Source organism: Pristiophorus japonicus, chromosome 7 (genome assembly GCF_044704955.1).
Source record: "Pristiophorus japonicus isolate sPriJap1 chromosome 7, sPriJap1.hap1, whole genome shotgun sequence".
In the NCBI taxonomy this organism is placed as follows: domain Eukaryota; kingdom Metazoa; phylum Chordata; class Chondrichthyes; family Pristiophoridae; genus Pristiophorus; species Pristiophorus japonicus.
The window spans coordinates 111045756-111066001 of NC_091983.1; the positions used below are offsets into that span (position 1 = coordinate 111045756).

The window sequence follows — 20246 nt, forward strand, 5'->3', positions numbered from 1 at the left end:
TGCACCTGAATGGTGAGACCCAGGGTTCCCCAGATATTGGGCCTCAGACATCATTTCAATGGAGATGGCGTGGCGCGAACAGCCAAACGACGAAGATTCAATGATGATCGGGTGGCTGCTAGCGTCACAGCGGCCCTCAGGTAAGTGAAAGGTAGTGGGGAGGGAAACTGGAAGTTAAGGGGGGGGCAGGGAGAAATACAGACAGGGGAGGGAGCTTGGAGGCCCAGGGAGATTAGAGGGCCAGGGAAATCAGGCGGCAGCAGCAGTCAGCATTCTTTATATGTGGGATCGGGAGGAGCACTCCTGTTCCTCCTGGATCTACATTCAGGTAAGTATATTTCAATCCCAAGGTTTGCTTTTCCTGAGTGCTGCTTCAGAGAAAACCAACCTTGCAGTGGGGGCCTGAATCAGGCGTTAGGCCGCTTATTTGGACATGAAAAGGAACCAACGCCTGTTTCAGTTGTGGGTACTGCTGAACAATATTTTATCTCTCACAATATGGCGATATGACAGGCAGTGCACTTCCGGCCAGAAAAATGCATTCACTTCTTGCCCGCCATATTAGGGACTTAATATACTGGTTAGCACCTGAAAAACGGGTGCTGCGTGGCCGAATTTATAGGCCTAGCTCGGTCATAAAGTAAGCTGAGAGCGAATGGTGAATAAACTGTTTGACGCTGCTTGTAGTTGCATTGTGCAGTTCTTTAAGTATGTTAGCCTCCAATGGTGTCAGCCTGCAGCCATCAAAATACAGCTAACCAATGAGATTTAACTAGAAATGTAAAATATTTTGTTCAATTTTCAGGACCCTTACTGTTATGTATTGTCCATGTACATTAAATGTAAATGTATAGTTACAATGGTGCGCCACAAGGGGCACTGTGGTGGGAGACCCGAAAGTACCTGCGAGACAGAGTATAAAAGGCTGCCCACCACACCTGAGGGGCACTCTGGAGTTACACAATAAAGGACCAAGGTCACAGCAGTTACTACAACACCAGACTGTGTGGAGTCAGTGATTTGAGTGCTATATACATCACAAATTGGCGACGAGGACACGGACGAGCTCTTCACGCAACCATGGCTACTTTGGGCATGCTAAAGGATTTTACAGAAGGGATGCCTTTACGGAAAGGCTCGAGTACTATTTTATAGCAAACGACCTGACAGGGAACACGAATGCACTGATAGAGAAGCGAAAGGCGATATTGCTGTCCAGTTGTGGCGATGAGGTTTATCGTCTCGTCAGGGATTTGCTGGCACCCACGAGCGCCAAGGATAAGTCATATGAGCAGTTGATTAAACTCATTCATAACCAACTGAAACCGAAGGAGAGCATCCTCACGGCCAGGCACAAATTCTACCACCACTGCAGACCTGAGGGCCAGGATGTCACAAAATATGCTGCAGACATCAGGAGACTTGCGGCACCATGCGATTTTGGCACACACCTTAACGAGGCGTTGCGAGACGTCATTGTTATGGGGATTGGCCATGAGGGTCTCCTTCACAAGCTGCTATCCACTGAACCCACAGTCAGCCTGCAGCAAGTCGTCAACATCAGCCGGGCATTTATGACCTCGACTTGCAGCACTAAGCAGATGATCCACACGGTCTCGAACCCGGCAGGTACTATCCACAGGATAGCGCCCGTCACGGACAAAACTGCAGAATGTGGCTCTGCCCAGGGCAGAGAGCATGGACCTCAGGGTCCTGGAACTCAGAGTCGGCCGAGGGGGCTAATCGAGTAGCACCATGCTGGCGCTGCGGAGGAAGCCATGGGGCTCAGGTTTGCGGCGTATACGTGCAATATCTGCCACACAAAAGGCCACCTTCAGCGTATGTGCAAATGAAGCACGACTCACCATGTGGTTGAGGAGATGGTAGATGATCTGCTATCCAGCGAGGAGCATTGCGGTTTGGCTCAACGGGCATCCCAGCCCCAGGTAGAAGAAGACGATGCGTTTGGACTGTACTGTACCGACGATTCGGCCCCAGTGAGTATGGAAGTCAAGATTAAGGGAGTCCCAGTGAGTATGGAAGTGGACACGGGGTCGGGTCAGTCGCTGATGAGTCAGGAAACTTTTGATAAACTGTGGATCAATCCAGCTGCACGATCCAAGCTGGTCCCGGTCACGGCGAAGCTGCGCACCTACACCAAGGAACTGATACCTGTTCTTGGCACAGCGGATGTGCAGGTATCTCACGGGGGCGAGACGCACGGTTTACCTTTGTGGATCATTGCAGGCGATGGGCCGATACTACTCAGCAGGAGATGGATGGGGAAGGTCCATGGGAGCTGGGAAGACTTCATTCCTCCACAGACCACTGTTCCCCGTGTTCGCAGGCAGAGGCGGCCGTTCGCGGGGCTTGCAGCGGGAGGAGCGGTGAATCAGCAGCTTCGGGAGCAGGACTTACTCAGCGACGTCGTGAGGGCCGGTGCTCCGAGGAGCGGGGCTCATCCAGGATCGGCTGCGGCAGTGAGGAGGTTGGCTCCGGAGGACGTGTGTGTGTGTGGCGGCTCCCGGGCAAAAAGGTCAGCTGCGAGGGATGCTCCAGAGGATGCGGCGGTACAGGGGCCGGTGCGTTGCGGCTCCTGGGTGCATTCAGAGTGTGGCGGCTCTCTCTGAGAGAGAGGGAGAGGGAGAGCAGGCAGCAGCACAACGAGTTCAAAATGGCGGCGAGCCTCGTGGCAGCAGAATTCTGCAGAGAGAGGCAGGCAGACACTAACAGAGCACCTAAAATGGCGGCGCCCAGTAGAAACTTCGTGGGAAAAACAAAATGGCTTCTTAAAAGGAAAATGTACCCGGGAGTCTTAAAGGGGCCTTACACTGTTGGCGGTCCCCACAAAGAGACTTTTGTTAGGGCAAGAGTGAGTCAAAATGATTAGTGTGATTTGTATGACGATGTGATTTATGACAAGAGTTAATATTTTGATGCTAAAATGATTACTGTGATTAAAATGATTGATATGATTGGTGAAAACAGTTAATATCACAATGCACAGTTAAAAGGGTTAATGGATCTGTGACTAACATGACCAATGGATTAATGCGATTTCTGATTTTATGTGATTTATACAATTGTTCAGCGGCTGCAGACAAGCCGCAAAGGCAACTATTTTCTGAGAACAGAGGCAACGCATTAGTTGCCATACCCTGTCTTAGCGCAGCCCATTACCTCGGGCAAAAAGGGGCATTATGCTGCCACCATACCTCACCCAGTGGAGCTGGGATTTAATAACTGTTCAGTGTACCTGCAACCTTTTGATATAACTCTTCAATGCATCTATATGTATCATACAAATGTACTGTCTATGTGTAACTGCTTTCTACTGGAGATTATGTTTGTGTACTTGTATCACCCATGTAAGGATTGCAAACACCACATGCTTGCAACGGACCGCAAGCATAATCTCTACATGGGGGGGAAGAGGGAAGTGGATGGTCATGGACTCACACTCACAAATCAACCAGGACGTACAAGGCCGAGGTTACCGGCAATTTGTTTTTGGAACTGGAGGGGGGAGTGAGATGTTATGTATTGTCCTGGTACATTAAATGTATAGTTACAATGGTGCTCCACAAGGGGCACTGTGGTGGGAGACCCGAAAGTACCTGCGAGACAGAGTATAAAAGGCTGCCCACCACACCTGAGGGGCACTCTGGAGTTACACAATAAAGGACCAAGGTCACAGCAGTTACTACAACACCAGACTGTGTGGAGTCAGTGATTTGAGTGCTACATACATCACAATTACTGCTCGTCCAGACATCCTCTCACGTGGTGATTTTGCTTTCCTTCTCACTTTGTGGGAGCAATCCACCTCACAGTGACTAATCCACTCAGGTAGCACCCCTTCCGTTTGCAGAACCAGCCACTTATGTTAATGCTCCCCTCTAACATCTCCTGCTAAAATCTTCCCGCCTGTACATTTCCCCCCAAATGATTCTCCCTCAGAAAGCTCACCCATGGTACTATTCCCTTTGAGCAGAATGCAGCTGAATCATCCTTTCAGGTTCGCCAACTGTATACTGCCAGATTTAGAATTTTGAGCATGTTCTCCCCCCTCCCCCCGCTAACTCCCCAACTCCCCACTCCACCCAACTCTCCACCCCCAACTCCCCACTCCCAACTCCCCATGCCCCAACTCCCTACTCCACCAAATTCCCCACCCCAACCCCCCACCCCCCAACTCCCCACTCCTCCCCACTCCTCCCCACCCCCCAACTCCCCCCAACCCCCAACTCCCCACCCCCCAACTCCCCACCCCCCAACTCCCCACTCCACCCAACTCCCCACCCCCCAACTCCCCCCAACCCCCAACTCCCCACCCCCCAACTCCCCCCAACCCCCAACTCCCCACCCCCCAACTTCCCACTCCACCCAACTCCCCAACTCCCCACCCCCCAACTCCCCCCAACCCCCAACTCCCCACCCCCCAACTCCCCACTCCACCCAACTCCCCACCCCCCAACTCCCCCCAACCCCCAACTCCCCACCCCCCAACTTCCCACTCCACCCAACTCCCAACCCCCAACTCCACCTATCCCCCAACCCCCCACTCCACCTAACTCCCCACGTCTACCCATCCCAAAACTACGAAGCAAAATGTCAGCTCTGCAATTTTACGGCCAACTTGAGCAGCTTAAGAGGACCTTTTCTCTCCACACTGACCAACACTGACCAGCTCCTCCTCACCTTCTAAAGAGCACCATTCTCCCGAGTGCTGGTCAGCATTTCAGCCTTTGATTCCCCTCCCACCACCTGCCCCCTCCCCCACCCCCCCACCCCAGCCTCACAGAGCCATTTTATGACTCCGCTCCAACCCAAATCATCTCCTCAAAATGCCTCCCCCCTTCACTGAACCACATAACGACTCCACTCCCACCCTAACACATCCCCATTACAGCCCCGTGCACCCCTCACCCCATCTGTATAATTTGTTGCCCGGGAACTCCCATGAATAGCATTTCAACGGCCACCCACAACCCCTAATGATCAATTTTTCCCTGGCCTCTCTTCTGAGCCACATAAGTGTCACTGACTCATTGGGGCCAACATGTCCCAACGCTAGAAACAGGGCTCACCTACCTTGTTTCTGTTGTTTTTACTGCTGCGGTGGATGTGGTGGTCTCTTGAGAGAAATACCGCTCTTTAGTTTTTTTTCAGTGGACCGGAAGTCGGTCATTATGGGGGCGGATGTGCGGTGGTAAGCGGAGGTTTGCAGTCTAGAGGGGTGGAAGTTGGGGGCGGGTATAGTGGCCGTAGCTGTCAGTCATCAGCGTGTTGCGTCACCACGGCTCTCCCCTTCACTTAAAGGGGAGAGCCTGCGCGATTTTTAAAGTTAGGTCCACTGGGCCATCAGGGAGGGTTTCGGCTGGGCCAGTGACCTGGCACCCAAGAGGGGGTGCCAGGCTGCTTGTTGGTGGCCCAGCCAAACCCAGGGGCATAATTGTCGAGCCGACATGGCAGTCAGTCGACAAAAAAACCATGGCAGCAGCGGCAGTAGGTCCTCCCCTTTAATGGGAGTCACATTGCCAATTTAGAAGGACTCCAAGCTCAGTGCACCGGCAGAGAAAGTTGCCCTTGGCACCACGTGACAGGAGCAAGATCTTTTGAGGCGGAATTTCACCACAGGGGGGACCATCGGCGGTGTGCACTCTGATGATGCACTTAGGATGGATCGGCAGCAGCGGAGCAGTAGGGGGGGAGCGGGTCACCGCCGGGATACCGCAGGAGCGGAATTTTCAAAGTGGCAGCCATTACCTGAAAAATCGGCAGCCAGTGCACTCCACAGCATGCCTGCCGATTTCTGCCGGTCACAGGCCTTAAGGAAAGGGGCAATTTCGGCCCCATTGCCTCCAACCCTTCTCACTTTAGAAGAAGTAATCCTCTACCCACTATTAACCAATCCCTCTTCCCTGCTGAGCTGGTAAATTGTCAATGATAAATGTGTCCTCCTCTCCCCTCCTCTACATTCTCCATTCTCCCAGGTCTATCACACATCCCTTAACCCTGCTTGACCTGAATACTGCACTTCCTCTTGAGGTCTGTGTGCAACTCCATAGAAGATGGATTAGCTTTATATTCATATTTTCCAGAACAGATCATAGCAATGTAGCAAAGAAATTAATTGTTATGCCATCAAGACCAATTTCTTGGCCACCATGACTGCCAACGGAAATTATTCTGTCCTCTATGAACATTAAAATCAGCTGGATGTATCATTCAGTTTTCACTTAATCTGAGCAATGGCCGTACATTGCAACTCATACAACAGCCTTCCAAAACGGGATTCTATGTGCAAATATTTACTTATATAAAGTCACTGCTCTCCAACAGTAATTCACCGTTTGAAGCATTTGCAGAAAGTTTGATTAGATAACATTATATAAATGCAAGGTTTTATTTTTACGTCTCCACAACATAGACAAGCATGCTAATCACTCCTTGCGTTGACAATGTTTATTCGGTTCAGGCTAACCTAATTTTAAGTATGACTCATTCTAAGATAGAATAATACCAATATGTGAATACGGAACGGAGCCATTTTTGTAAAGACGTTTTTAAGCTGTGGACATAACCAGCTATTCAGAGATATCTTTGTAGTTCCCTATACTAACCTGCTGAGGTGTCTTGCAAGATAATTCACCGGACCGAAATGTGCCTTTATAATTTAAAAAGTCAACCAAAATGCGTTTATTGCCGAATTTGGAATTTTTTTTTCCATTGGGTATGCCTTAAATCTGGAAAATTTGGACATATTGTTACTGCTTGGATTCCTTCTGTTCTCAAATTCTATTTAAAAAAAACCCTGATCATAACTGGTGAATAAAAGTTAATAGTGGAAACGTTGTTCAGTAACTCTCAGTAATAAAATGGTAACTTTACATCATCATTTCCGATAGATGTCAAACTCTAAGGAGGGGAGGGTTGAATAAGAAGCTGTCTATCCAGGTTACTTGCAATCTTGAGTTAGCATTTCCTCGGGTGAACGGCAATTAAAAAGGAAGATCCAATTTCCTCTCGGATTTATTTACCAACTTTTCTTCCCTATCAACACGACCATATTCAATCACATGTTGATTTTACGTCCCCGACCCAGATTTTCACTTCAGATGCTCCACAGACAGCAGCGAAATGGACTTCCTACAATGCCAATAGATGAAACCAAAGCAGCTCGGATTTGTGTCAAACAATGTATTGGCTATTTAGAGCTAATGTGCGGACTCAGACATGGAAATGTGTGTACACAGGTAGGTGCGGGGAATGGGCGCTCACTCGGACACTTCTTACCTTGAGGTAGGGGCGCCCATTTACAACTCCTCCAATGACCATGTCTGACTGAGCCATGGATCCTGTTGGGGAAAGTCCAAATCCGACATAGCCCCTGGTTTCAACTTCCAGCTCGAAGGTGATGCTCGTGTTATCGTGTTTCCACCTGAAGTGGTATTTTCCATTGCCATCCAGCACGGCGTGGTGGCTGAACGCTTCCCTTCTCCAGGCGCCAGAGGCTGAAGCCGGACTCTTCAGCAACAGCCCTGTGCCCGCCAAAACAAGGCAGAAAAAACAACCTAACAGCATGCTTTCTGTCTGCGGATACAAAGTTCCTTTTCAAAACAAGAGCTTCAATGCAGAAAGATAAGCGTTCGTCCGATGGTTACCCCGACATAGAGGCGACCATCCTTTGGTGGTGTTGAATCTTTTCAAACTCCAGCATCTGCAGTTGCATCAACAGATCTGGGGAAGGAAAGCTCTTGTGCCCAGGCACGTTTTGTCGGGTGATACGGATCTTTCCGGAGTTCCTGGGCAGATTGGCAAGGTCTGAGGGAAGCTGTCAAAGCCCCCCCTCCCCGAGCGCTGTCAGATCGAGCCGACTCAGTGGCCGTGCGTGACTGGAATTTAAACAAAACATTCGCTCTACATCGAGGAAAGCGAATGTGAGTAAAGGCAAGGCTTTATCACTTGTCAGATTGAGCCGGGCAGCTTTGGACTTGTTCACTGCCGACTGAGTGCCTGCAACACATTCAGCACTCAATGGTTCAGTCCGGGTTCCCACTCCGCAAATATCCTCACCCAGAGTGAGCTATTCAACAATTCACTCAGAATGCAGTGATACACACAGCACAAGATTAAATAGGTAAACGTTTTATTAAAGTCCTCTTCCCCACCCCCCCACCACAAACTGATATAACTGAACCAAACTCGCATAAAATGTGACTCATTACATAATTCCTGGCCATCGGAGCAATCCAATCCGGCCTTTGATGTTTTATAGACACAAGTAACAGGATTGTACATTTAATATGTTAACAAACTAAAAGGTTCAAAATATTTCTAGATTCATTGCTTAGCGCCTGGGAATGTTTACTACGTTATTGAATGCAAGTTGTTATTGATCATGGACAGTACAATACGAGTGTTGAAATCATATCAATAAAAAGTTATATCAAGTACTTCAAAAAAGGTGCTTCCTCCCCGCTATTTTTTTGCCCCTTTGAGACTTCATCCTCCGACCCTGAGGCCAGCAAGCCTGTCGCCCCTCATCTTATTCAGAACTCCCCTTGATACTTAGAACAGCTGACATATCATACATATAAACAATAACCTTTCTGTGCGCCAACAGCTGTTCTGAGTATAAATGGACAATTCACTCCATGAGGCCCATTGTTTCTTTTCTCAAGGCTAATGCCCTCTAGTACATAGAACGAAATTATAACGTCCACGCTAATTTGTTCAACATCCAAACTCACTCCAAAAACTTAAGGGACAAGGTACGTTTTCTGACTCTTCTCTGTCTCCCTTTAGATATTTTGGCTCTGTATTTTTAGATTATTGTTATTGATGAGTCTTAACTCCCTATGATCTCAGGAACTAGTTAAAAGGGAGACGATATACTAAATATCGATTTCTAGTTTATCATCTGCCATCGGAGGGGGTATAGCGCAAATTCACCAGAACAATACCGGGGCTAAAAGGATTAAATTATGAGGACAGTTTTCATAGACTAAGCTTATATTCGCTTGAGTATAGAAGATTAAGGGGTGATCTAATTGAGGTGTTTATGATGATTAAAATGAATTGATAGGATAGGTAGAGAGAAACTATTTCCTCAGGTGGAACTCCAGAACAAAGGGGCATAATTTTAAAATTAGAGTTAGGCTGTTCAGGGGTGATGCCAAGAAGCACTTCTTCACACAAAGGTTAGTGTAAATCTGGAACTCTCTTCTCCAAAAAGCTGTTGACACATAGAAACATAGAAAATAGGTGCAGGAGTAGGCCATTCGGCCCTTCGAGCCTGCACCACCATTCAATCAGATCATGGCTGATCATCACCTCAGTATCCCTTTCCTGCTTTCTCTCCATACCCCTTGATCCCTTTAGCCGTAAGGGCCATATCTAACTCTCTCTTGAATATATTATACTGCATCTGCCATGCACTTGCCCACTCACCTAACCTGTCCAAGTCACCCTGCAGCCTCTTAGCATCCTCCTCATAGCTCACACCACCACCCAGCTTAGTGTCATCTGCAAACTTGGAGATATTACACTCAATTACTTCATCTAAATAATTGATGTATATTGTAAATAGCTGGGGTCCCAGCACTGAGCCCTGCGGCACCCCATTAGTCACTGCCTGGCATTCTGAAAGGGACCTGTTATCTCGACTCTCTGCTTCCTGTCTGCCAACCAGTTCTCTATCCACATAAATACATTACCGCCAATACCATGTGCTTTAATTTTGCACACCAATCTCTTGTGTGGGACCTGGTTAAAAGCCTTTTGAAAGTCCAAATACACCACATCCACTGGTTCTCCCTTGTCCACTCTATTAGTTACATCCTCAAAAAATTCTAGAAGATTTGTCAAGCATGATTTCTCTTTCGTAAATCCATGCTGACTTGGACCGATCCTGTCACTGCTTTCCAAATGCGCTGCTATTTCATCTTTAATAATTGATTCCAACATTTTCCCCACTACTGATGTCAGGCTAACTGGTCTATAATTCCCCGTTTTCTCTCTCCCTCCTTTCTTAAAAAGTGGTGTTACATTAGCTACCCTCCAGTCCATAGGAACTGATCCAGAATCCATAGAATGTTGGAAAATGACCACCAATGCATCCACTAATTCTAGGGCCACTGCCTTAAGTATCCTGGGATGAAGACTATCAGGCCCTGGGGAGCTATCGGCTTTCAATCCCATCAATTTTCCAAACACAATTTCCTGACTAATAAGGATTTCCTTCGGTTCCTCCTTCTCACTAGACCCTCAGTCCCCTAGTATTTGCGGAAGGTTAGAAACATAGAAACATAGAAAATAGGTGCAGGAGTAGGCCATTCGGCCCTTCTAGCCTGCACCGCCATTCAATGAGTTCATGGCTGAACATTCAACTTCAGTACCCCATTCCTGCTTTCTCGCCATACCCCTTGATCCCCCTAGTAGTAAGGACCTCATCTAACTCCTTTTTGAATATATTTAGTGAATTGGCCTCAACAACTTTCTGTGGTAGAGAATTCCACAGGTTCACCACTCTCTGGGTGAAGAAGTTCCTCCGCATCTCGGTCCTAAATGGCTTACCCCTTATCCTTAGACTGTGACCTCTGGTTCTGGACTTCCCCAACATTGGGAACATTCTTCCTGCATCTAACCTGTCTAACCCCGTCAGAATTTTAAATGTTTCTATGAGGTCCCCTCTCATTCTTCTGAACTCCAGTGAATACAAGCCCAGTTGATCCAGTCTTTCTTGATAGGTCAGTCCCGCCATCCTGGGAATCAGTCTGGTTATTTGTGTCTTCCCTCGTGAAGACAGAACCAAAGTATTTGTTCAATTGGTCTGCCATTTCTTTGTTCCCCATTATAAATTCACCTGATTCAGACTGCAAGTGACCTACGTTTGTCTTCACTAATCTTTTTCTCTTCACATATCTATAGAAGCTTTTGCAGTCAGTTTTTATGTTCCCAGCAAGCTTCCTCTCATACTCTATTTTCCCCCTCCTAATTAAACCCTTTGTCCTCCTCTGCTGAATTCTAAATTTCTCCCAGTCCTCAGGTTTGCTGCTTTTTCTGCCTAATTTATATGCCTCTTCCTTGGATTTAACACTATCCTTGAGGTTGGGTTAATTGAACATTTCAAAACTAAGATTGATAGATGTTGTTAGACATGGGTATTAAAGGTTAAGGAACCAAAATAGGTAGATGGAGTTATGATACAGATCAGCCATGATCTAATTGAATGGCAGAATAGGCTCGAGGGGCTGAATGGCCTACTCCTGCTCCTGTAATAGAGTCAGCAGAGTGAAACGCAAAGATGAAACGCTTAGACTGGGTGTTGTGTAATGAGAGAGGATTAATTAGCAATCTCATTGTGCGAGGCCCCTTGGGGAAGAGTGACCATAATATGGTGGAATTCTGCATTAGGATGGAGAATGAAACAGTAATTTCAGAGACCATGGTCCAGAACTTAAAGAAGGGTAACTTTGAAGGTATGAGGCGTGAATTGGCTAGGATAGATTGGCGAATGATACTTAGGGGGTTGACTGTGGATGGGCAATGGCAGACATTTAGAGACCGCATGGATGAAGTACAACAATTGTACATTCCTGTCTGGCGTAAAAATAAAAAGGGGAAGGTGGCTCAACCGTGGCTATCTAGGGAAATCAGGGATAGTATTAAAGCCAAGGAAGTGGCATACAAATTGGCCAGAAATAGCAGCGAACCTGGGGACTGGGAGAAATTTAGAACTCAGCAGAGGAGGACAAAGGGTTTGATTAGGACAGGGAAAATGGAGTACGAGAAGAAGCTTGCAGGGAACATTAAGGCGGATTGCAAAAGTTTCTATAGGTATGTAAAGAGAAAAAGGTTGGTGAAGACAAACGTAGGTCCCCTGCAGTCAGAATCAGGGGAAGTCATAACGGGGAACAAAGAAGTGGCGGACCAATTGAACAAGTACTTTGGTTCGGTATTCACTAAGGAGGATACAAACAACCTTCCGGATATAAAAGGGGTCAGAGGGTCTAGTAAGGAGGGGGAATTGAGGGAAATCTTTATTAGTCGGGAAATTGTGTTGGGGAAATTGATGGGATTGAAGGCCGATAAATCCCCAGGGCCTGATGGACTGCATCCCAGAGTACTTAAGGAGGTGGCCTTGGAAATAGCGGATGCATTGACAGTCATTTTCCAACATTCCATTGACTCTGGATCAGTTCCTATGGAGTGGAGGGTAGCCAATGTAACCCTTTTAAAAAAGGAGGGAGAGAGAAAACAGGGAATTATAGACCGGTCAGCCTGACCTCAGTAGTGGGTAAAATGATGGAATCAATTATTAAGGATGTCATAGCAGTGCATCTGGAAAATGGTGACATGATAGGTCCAAGTCAGCATGGATTTGTGAAAGGGAAATCATGCTTGACAAATCTTCTGGAATTTTTTGAGGATGTTTCCAGTAAAGTGGACAAAGGAGAACCAGTTGATGTGGTATATTTGGACTTTCAGAAGGCTTTCGACAAGGTCCCACACAAGAGATTAATGTGCAAAGTTAAAGCACATGGGATTGGGGGTAGTGTGCTGACGTGGATTGAGAACTGGTTGTCAGACAGGAAGCAAAGAGTAGGAGTAAACGGGTACTTTTCAGAATGGCAGGCAGTGACTAGTGGAGTGCCGCAAGGTTCTGTGCTGGGGCCCCAGCTGTTTACATTGTACATTAATGATTTAGACGAGGGGATTAAATGCAGTATCTCCAAATTTGCGGATGATACTAAGTTGGGTGGCAGTGTGAGCTGCGAGGAGGATGCTATTAGGCTGCAGAGTGACTTGGATAGGTTAGGTGAGTGGGCAAATGCATGGCAGATGAAGTATAATGTGGATAAATGTGAGGTTATCCACTTTGGTGGTAAAAACAGAGAGACAGACTATTATCTGAATGGTGACAGATTAGGAAAAGGGAAGGTGCAACGAGACCTGGGTGTCATGGTACATCAGTCATTGAAGGTTGGCATGCAGGTACAGCAGGCGGTTAAGAAAGCAAATGGCATGTTGGCCTTCATAGCGAGGGGATTTGAATACAGGGGCAGGGAGGTGTTGCTACAGTTGTACAGGGCCTTGGTGAGGCCACACCTGGAGTATTGTGTACAGTTTTGGTCTCCTAACTTGAGGAAGGACATTCTTGCTATTGAGGGAGTGCAGCGAAGGTTCACCAGACTGATTCCCGGGATGGCGGGACTGACCTATCAAGAAAGATTGGATCAACTGGGCTTGTATTCACTGGAGTTCAGAAGAATGAGAGGGGACCTCATAGAAACGTTTAAAATTCTGACGGGTTTAGACAGGTTAGATGCAGAAAGAATGTTCCCAATGTTGGGGGAGTCCAGAACCAGGGGTCACAGTCTGAGGATAAGGGGTAAGCCATTTAGGACCGAGATGAGGAGAAACTTCTTCACCCAGAGAGTGGTGAACCTGTGGAATTCTCTACCACAGAAAGTAGTTGAGGCCAATTCACTAAATATATTCAAAAGGGAGTTAGATGAAGTCCTTACTACTCGGGGGATCAAGGGTTATGGCGAGAAAGCAGGAAGGGGGTACTGAAGTTTCATGTTCAGCCATGAACTCATTGAATGGCGGTGCAGGCTAGAAGGGCTGAATGGCCTGCTCCTGCACCTATTTTCTATGTCTATGATTAGATTGAAATGAAGGATTGAATCATCTATAATGAGTTGCAAAGAGAAGTTCATCTATGTGGACAATTAGAAAGCATTTTCTCATGAAGGCAAGTTTTTCAGGAGAGTTGATAATCATTTGATTTGGATAGGGTTGTGAGGTTGGCCCAGAATTGAGAGCGAGTAATTGGAAGATCTTTAAACTGAAAGTTCTATTTCAGGATAAGTATGGTTTTGATTCTTTGCCAACAGAACTGCGTTGGGAATGAGCCCAATAAAACCAGGACAAATACAACTACAAGTGCTTCCCAAGGAGGAGGGCATCACAAACATACAATGAGAAGCCCAATCAAATTAAAACTGTGTGCATGTAGGGTTAAATGGTAATTTGATTCTTATCATCAATAAGGCAGATAATGTCATAATCCTATGTATTCTGAAACTGTAGGTGGTAGATTTTGCCAGGCCCAGGAGCAGACCCATCAGGAGGTTCTCCAATCTGCCTTCCCCTTTGCATATCGAATGAGCAAAGATAAAGAATGTCAACAAAAAGATATAGCCAAACTTTGAAGAGCAGTCCCTTCACACAATAGAAAATGGGCTGCAATCTCAGACACTGAATATTAATATGGAAGGTGGATTCATCCTGACTGCTAAATGCTAATTTGACCAGGATATCCGAGAAGTGTCTCAAATACAAATTTGATATCTCTGTATCATGTAGCACTCTTCCCCCAGTTCGGCAGTAGCGCCAGGGATGGTCCTCAAATATAGGGTTTTCCACTGGAGATGCTCACCCATGCCAGATGACAGGATGTTCTGCCTGGGTGTGCCAAGACACAAGATGAGGGCAAAAAAGTAGAGTGGGCAACAGCAGCGATTACAGGAAATCCCACCTTCCAGAATGGAATGATGTGCGTGGAATTTCCAAGAGAAATCTCAAGCTGTGAAGCAGGAGTTTCAGAGCCTTGTGCTAATGAGCAGCTCAGTCCAAACAGTGACAAGATCAGGCAGGCCAACTTCACTCTCCTGAGCCTCCTTGATGCACCTAACTGAGTGCAGAATTGATTTTCTGGATGGCATTAAAATAGCGACATCCATCCTGCTCTGCAGCTATCCAATATGAACCTGACCTGGGTTACCTTTGCAGATTATCTTTCTCTAGGGCACATGCTGTCGAAGCTGAGCACAAGTAGCAAGGAGATTTGGAGGAGTGGCTCAAAGAATCATTGTCTCCTTGGTCAGACGCGTGTATCTGCCGGAAGCAACCAAGCTCCAGACTTTTAGTGGCTCCTGGTACAATACAGGCAGGACGGACTGGGAAATTTCTCATGGGCAGATGTCATGGATCACAATGTAGAGGATTCTTAATATCTCTGAAGGGTCTGAAAGCAGAAAGTTGCCACTTGGGTGTGCATGCTCATCAACACCTGACTGCCCTGTCCTAATGGGAACCTCAAAACTCTGGCAGAGACCAAGTGCTTCTCTTTGTCCCAGAAGAATGCAATCAGTCTCCTCTGGATCTTACCAACAAATCAGGGGAAAGGATCAAAGTAACCAGCTGGTACCAAAGCATGGTAGCAAGCACAAGGTTTATGACCAACATGCCACCTTGTAAAAAAACACTCAGAGCAATCCTGTCCAACATCCAAGACATTTTTCCTTTTGCTCAGTTCAGCTTAATGGCCTGGATCCCTTGGTGGAGCTTAGGTAAACTTCCAGATAAAGTACAGCACTTCTCTAGTAGGGAGCCTATCTAACACTGGCCTACTACAAATTCCCAGCACTCATCCTATATGATTCTAGCTGAGGATGTGGCAGAGAACACTTGCTGGTACACATGCATCCTCCATAACTCAGGATCCTTTACCACAAGGTTCACACATCAACACAAAAGGACAATCTCCACACATGCAGAGCCAGTCTTGACAGCTTCTTGTATGGGAGATGAAGGAAAGGCTCTCTGTAAATCGAATACAGCTGTTTGGACATAGGGCAACCCTGCCACATGGCCCACTTTACTTTAGGAATGCAATCAAGTGTCTGTTAACTTTAATGTGGGACCTTGCAGTAGCATACAGAAGTCAGATCCAAATGACAAAGTGAGTCCCGAATCTCTGAACAGGTGTTTGTGATCCACCTGTCCAATGCCTTCTCCTGATCTATGGACAGACCAGCCCTCTGGGAATGATGGATCAGGTCCCCGACCATATGAAGGCTTGTCATAGATGCAAGAGAGCAGGACCATGGAGGACTGGTCAAAGCGGATCACGTTGGCCAGCACCAGGAAAAGGTGAATAGATCTGGCCTTTGCCAAGATTTCATAGTCTGTGATGAGGAGGGAGACCAGGCGACAGCATGTCAAATAGTGTAGGTACTCCTTCTGAAGCAGCAAGGCGAGGACTGCCCTGTGCCAAGAAATGGGCATCTTCCTGGTCATCAGTGTTTCCCCAGGACCTGCATAAAGTTGTCCCTGAGGACCTCTCAGAATGCCCCATTTAACTCCATGGTTATTTCAGTGCATGTGGTGGACTTTATTTCAGTGCATGTGGTGGATGGTGTCTGACAGCTCTCTAGGAGTTAGTGGAATCTCAAGTAACTGGTGGTCTCTGGGCTGACCTTTTACAGATGCTCCTTCAAAACTCTGCCAGTGTCGTTGCTGTTTGGATCTAGAGACTAAAGGGTCTCATAAAAGGAACACTCACAACTGTTCATTTCTTCTGGATCCATGAGAGGGGAGCCCTTTTCAGACAACAACCTGATTTTCTTATGACCTTGTTAGCTCTTCCCTAGCGAGTAAAAGGGCAATTTATGGTCTAGGCCCTGGAGGATTAGAGGTACAACCTAACAATGACCCCTCAGGACGAACGAGCCACAGGCCTTCCAGTGTGACCTTTTCTCATCATACACTTTCCACAGGGCTAAATCTCCAATGGCAAGGACAGACAAAACTACAAACCAAAAACCTCCTATTTCAACTGCTTTGATTTTGGAGTCTTGACTCCTGGTTCACCCCTTCACATACTCTCGGCAGAAGACAGACATGAGGCTGCTCAAATCCCACTATGGCATCAAGAAATGGAACACCATTCTAGGCTGGACTGACTGCACCATCTGTCTCCAATCCTTATATAAGTATAGGAGCTGGAATTGGGATGGTGATGCCACCAGGTGTTCCTCGTTCATCCAGCTCAGAATTAACAAAAGTACTCTTGGAAACACCTGTCCCTAAGAGCAAGTTGATAAAGTGCCAGTATGCAGTCCCTATCTGAGCGCCAAGCAGAGAAAGCTTTGTATTAGGCAGTGAAATAGCCTGGCACCTCAGTGGAGAGGGTACAGGACACTTGAGAAATGGAACACCATTCTAGGCTGGACTGACTGCACCAATCCTTACAAAGTATAGGAGCTGGAATTGGGATGGTGATGCCACTAGGTGTTCACCAAAGCAAAAGGACCTGATCAGGTCCCTCAGTTTTCCACCAAAATAGTGCGTTGCTGGAGACCAATGTAGTCTTGAGCCTAAAAGGTGCAAATGAAATTCTCCAGGCACCATGAATTCACCAGTGACAATGGAATTGAGATGTGCAAACACCTGGTCAAAGAAACAAGCTCATTCTATTTCATAATGTGGGGCATACATGTTCAACAAGTGAAGCAGCAAATGCCCATGACAAACAGTGAGACGGGGCAGTAGCCCAGTGCTGGCTCCTCAACCTTCAATATAACTGACCAAAAATGTGGGGAAATCATTATAGCCACGCTAGTAAAATTCATGGTTAGGTGAATCATAAGAACATAAGAAATAGGAGCAGGAGTAGGCCATTTGGCCCCTCGAGCCTGCTGCGCCATTTAATAAGATCATGGCTGATCTGATCATGCACTCAGCTCCACTTCCCTGCCCACTCCCCATAACCCTTTATTCCCATATCGCTCAAAAATCTATCTCCACCTTAAATCTATTCAATGACCCAGCCTCCACAGCTCTCTGAGGCAGAGAATTCCATAGATTTCTAACCCTCTGAGAGAAGAAATTTCTCCTCATCTCAGTTTTAAATGGGCGGCCCCTTATTCTGAGACTATGCCCCCTAGATTTAGTTTCCCCTATGAGTGGAAATATCCTCTCTGCATCCATCTTGTCGAGCCCCCTCATTATCTTATATGTTTCGATAAGTTCACCTCTCATTCTTCGGAACTCCAATGAGCATAGGTCCAAATCACTCAACCTATCTTCATAATTCAACCCCCCCTCATCTCTGGAATCAACCTAGTGAAACTTCACTGAACAGTCTCCAATACAATTATATCCTTCCTTAAATACAGAGACCAAAACTGTATGCAGTACTCCAGGTGTGGCCTCACCAATATCCTGCACAGTTGTAGCAGGACATCTCTGCTTTTATACACTATCCTCTTTTGCAATAAAGGCCAACATTCCATTTGCCATTCTGATTACTTGCTGTACCTGCATACTAACTTTTTGTGTTTCATGTACAAGGAGCCCCAGGTCCCACTGTACTGCAGCACTTTGCAATTTTTCTCCATTTAAATTATAATTTGCTTTTCTATTATTTCTGCTAAAGTGGATAACCTCACATTTTCCCACATTATACTCCATCTGCCAAATTTTTGCCCACTCACTTAGCCTGTCTATATCCCTTTGCAGATTTGTTTGTCCTCCTCACAATTTGCTTTCCCACCCATCTTTGTATCGTCAGCAAACCTGGCTACTTTACACTCAGTCCCTTCATCCAAGTCATTAATATAGATAGTAAATAGTTGAGGCATCAGCACCGATCTCTGCGGCAGCCCACTAGTCACTGTTTGCCAACTGGAAAATGACCCATTTATCCCGACTCTGTTTTCTGTTAGTTAGCCAATCTTCTATCTATGCTAATATATTACCCCCAACCCCATGAACTTTTATCTTGTGCAGTAACCTTTTATGTGGCATCTTATCGAATGCCTTCTGGAAATCCAAATACACCACATCCACTGGTTCCCCATTATCCACCCTGCTCATTACATCCTCAAAGAACTCCAGCAAATTTGTCAACTATGATTTCCCTTTCATAAAACCATACTGACTCTGCTTGATTAAATTATGCTTTTCCAAAGTCCCGCTACTGCTTTCTTAACAATGGACTCCAGGTTTTCCCAATGACAGATGTTAGTGTAACTGGCCTATAGTTTCTTGCTTTTTGTTTGCCTCCTCTTGCAATCCGCTGGGACCGCCCCAGAATCCAGGGAATTTTGGTAGATTACAACCAATGCATCCATTATCTCTGCAGCCACTTCTTTTAAGATCCTACATTGTAAGCCATATGGTCAAGGGGACTTGTCCGCCTTCAGTCCCATTATTTACTGAGTACTACTTCATTAGTGATAGTGATTGTATTAAGTTCCTCCCTCCCTATAACCCCTTGATTATCCACTATTGGCTTGTTTTTAGTGTCTTCTACCATGAAGACCGATACAAAATATTTGTTCAACGTCTCTGCCATTTCCCTGTTCTCCATTATTAATTCCCCAGTCTCATCCTCCAAGGGGCCAACATTTACTTTAGCCACTCTTTTCCTTTTTATGTACCCGTAGAAACTCTTATTATCTGTTTTTATATTTTGTGCTACTTTACTTTCATAATCTATATTCCCTCTCTATCATTTTTTTAGTCATTCTCTGCTTGCTTTTAAAAGTTTCCCAATCCTCTGGCTCTCCCACTAATCTTGGCCACTTTGTATGCCATTGTTTTCAATTTCATACCATCCCTTATTTCCTTAGTTAACTATTATGGATGGTTATCCCTTCTCTTACAGTCTTTCCTTCTCATTGGGATATATTTTTGTTGCGAGTTATGAAATCTCTCAAATGTCTGCCACTGCTCATCAACCGTCCCATACTTTAATCTATTTTCCCAGTCCACTTTAGCCAACTCTGCCCTCATACCTTTGTAGTCTCCTTTATTTAAACTGGTTTGAGGTCCAACTTTCTCACCCTCCAACTGAATTTGAAATTCCACCATGTTATGGTCACTCAATCCTAGAGGATCCTTTACTAGGAGATCATTTATTAATCCTGTCTCATTACACAGTACCAGATCTAAGCTAGCCTGCTCCCTGGTTGGTTCCGCAATGTACTGTTCAAGGAAACTATCCTGGGTACATTCTCTGAACTCTTCCTCAAGGCTATTATTCCTTATCTCCACCCAAACTGAATCAACATCCTAATCTTCTGAGCCAATATCGTTTCTCATTAATGCACTGATCTCATCCTTTATTAACAGTGTTAACCCACCTCCTTTTCCTTTCTGTCTGTCCTTCCAAATTGTCAAATACCCCTGAATATTTAGTTCCCAGTCCTGGTCACCTTGCAACCACGTCTGTGTAATGGTTATCAAATTATACCCATTTGTATCTATTTGTGCCATCAACTCATCTATTTTGTTATGAATGCTACATGCATTCAGATAAAGATCTTTTAAATTTGTTTTTTTTTACCATTTTTTCCTGCTTTGACCCGACTTTCTGATTCACCTTTATGTTTATACACTCTGTCTCTTCCTGGCATGCTCTGTATTTCATTTCCCCCAGTGCT

At 46.0% G+C, this 20246-nt stretch overlaps 1 protein-coding gene across 1 annotated transcript in view; it reads right to left on the minus strand.

The window, feature by feature from the left end:
* moxd1 (monooxygenase, DBH-like 1) overlaps nucleotides 1-20246 on the minus strand; it is a 194527-nt gene that overhangs the window by 139813 nt on the left and 34468 nt on the right. The window contains exon 2 of the mRNA XM_070884204.1: nucleotides 7300-7544. Within this exon, the coding sequence (XP_070740305.1) occupies nucleotides 7300-7544 (245 nt within the window). The remainder of the gene's footprint in view (nucleotides 1-7299; nucleotides 7545-20246) is intronic.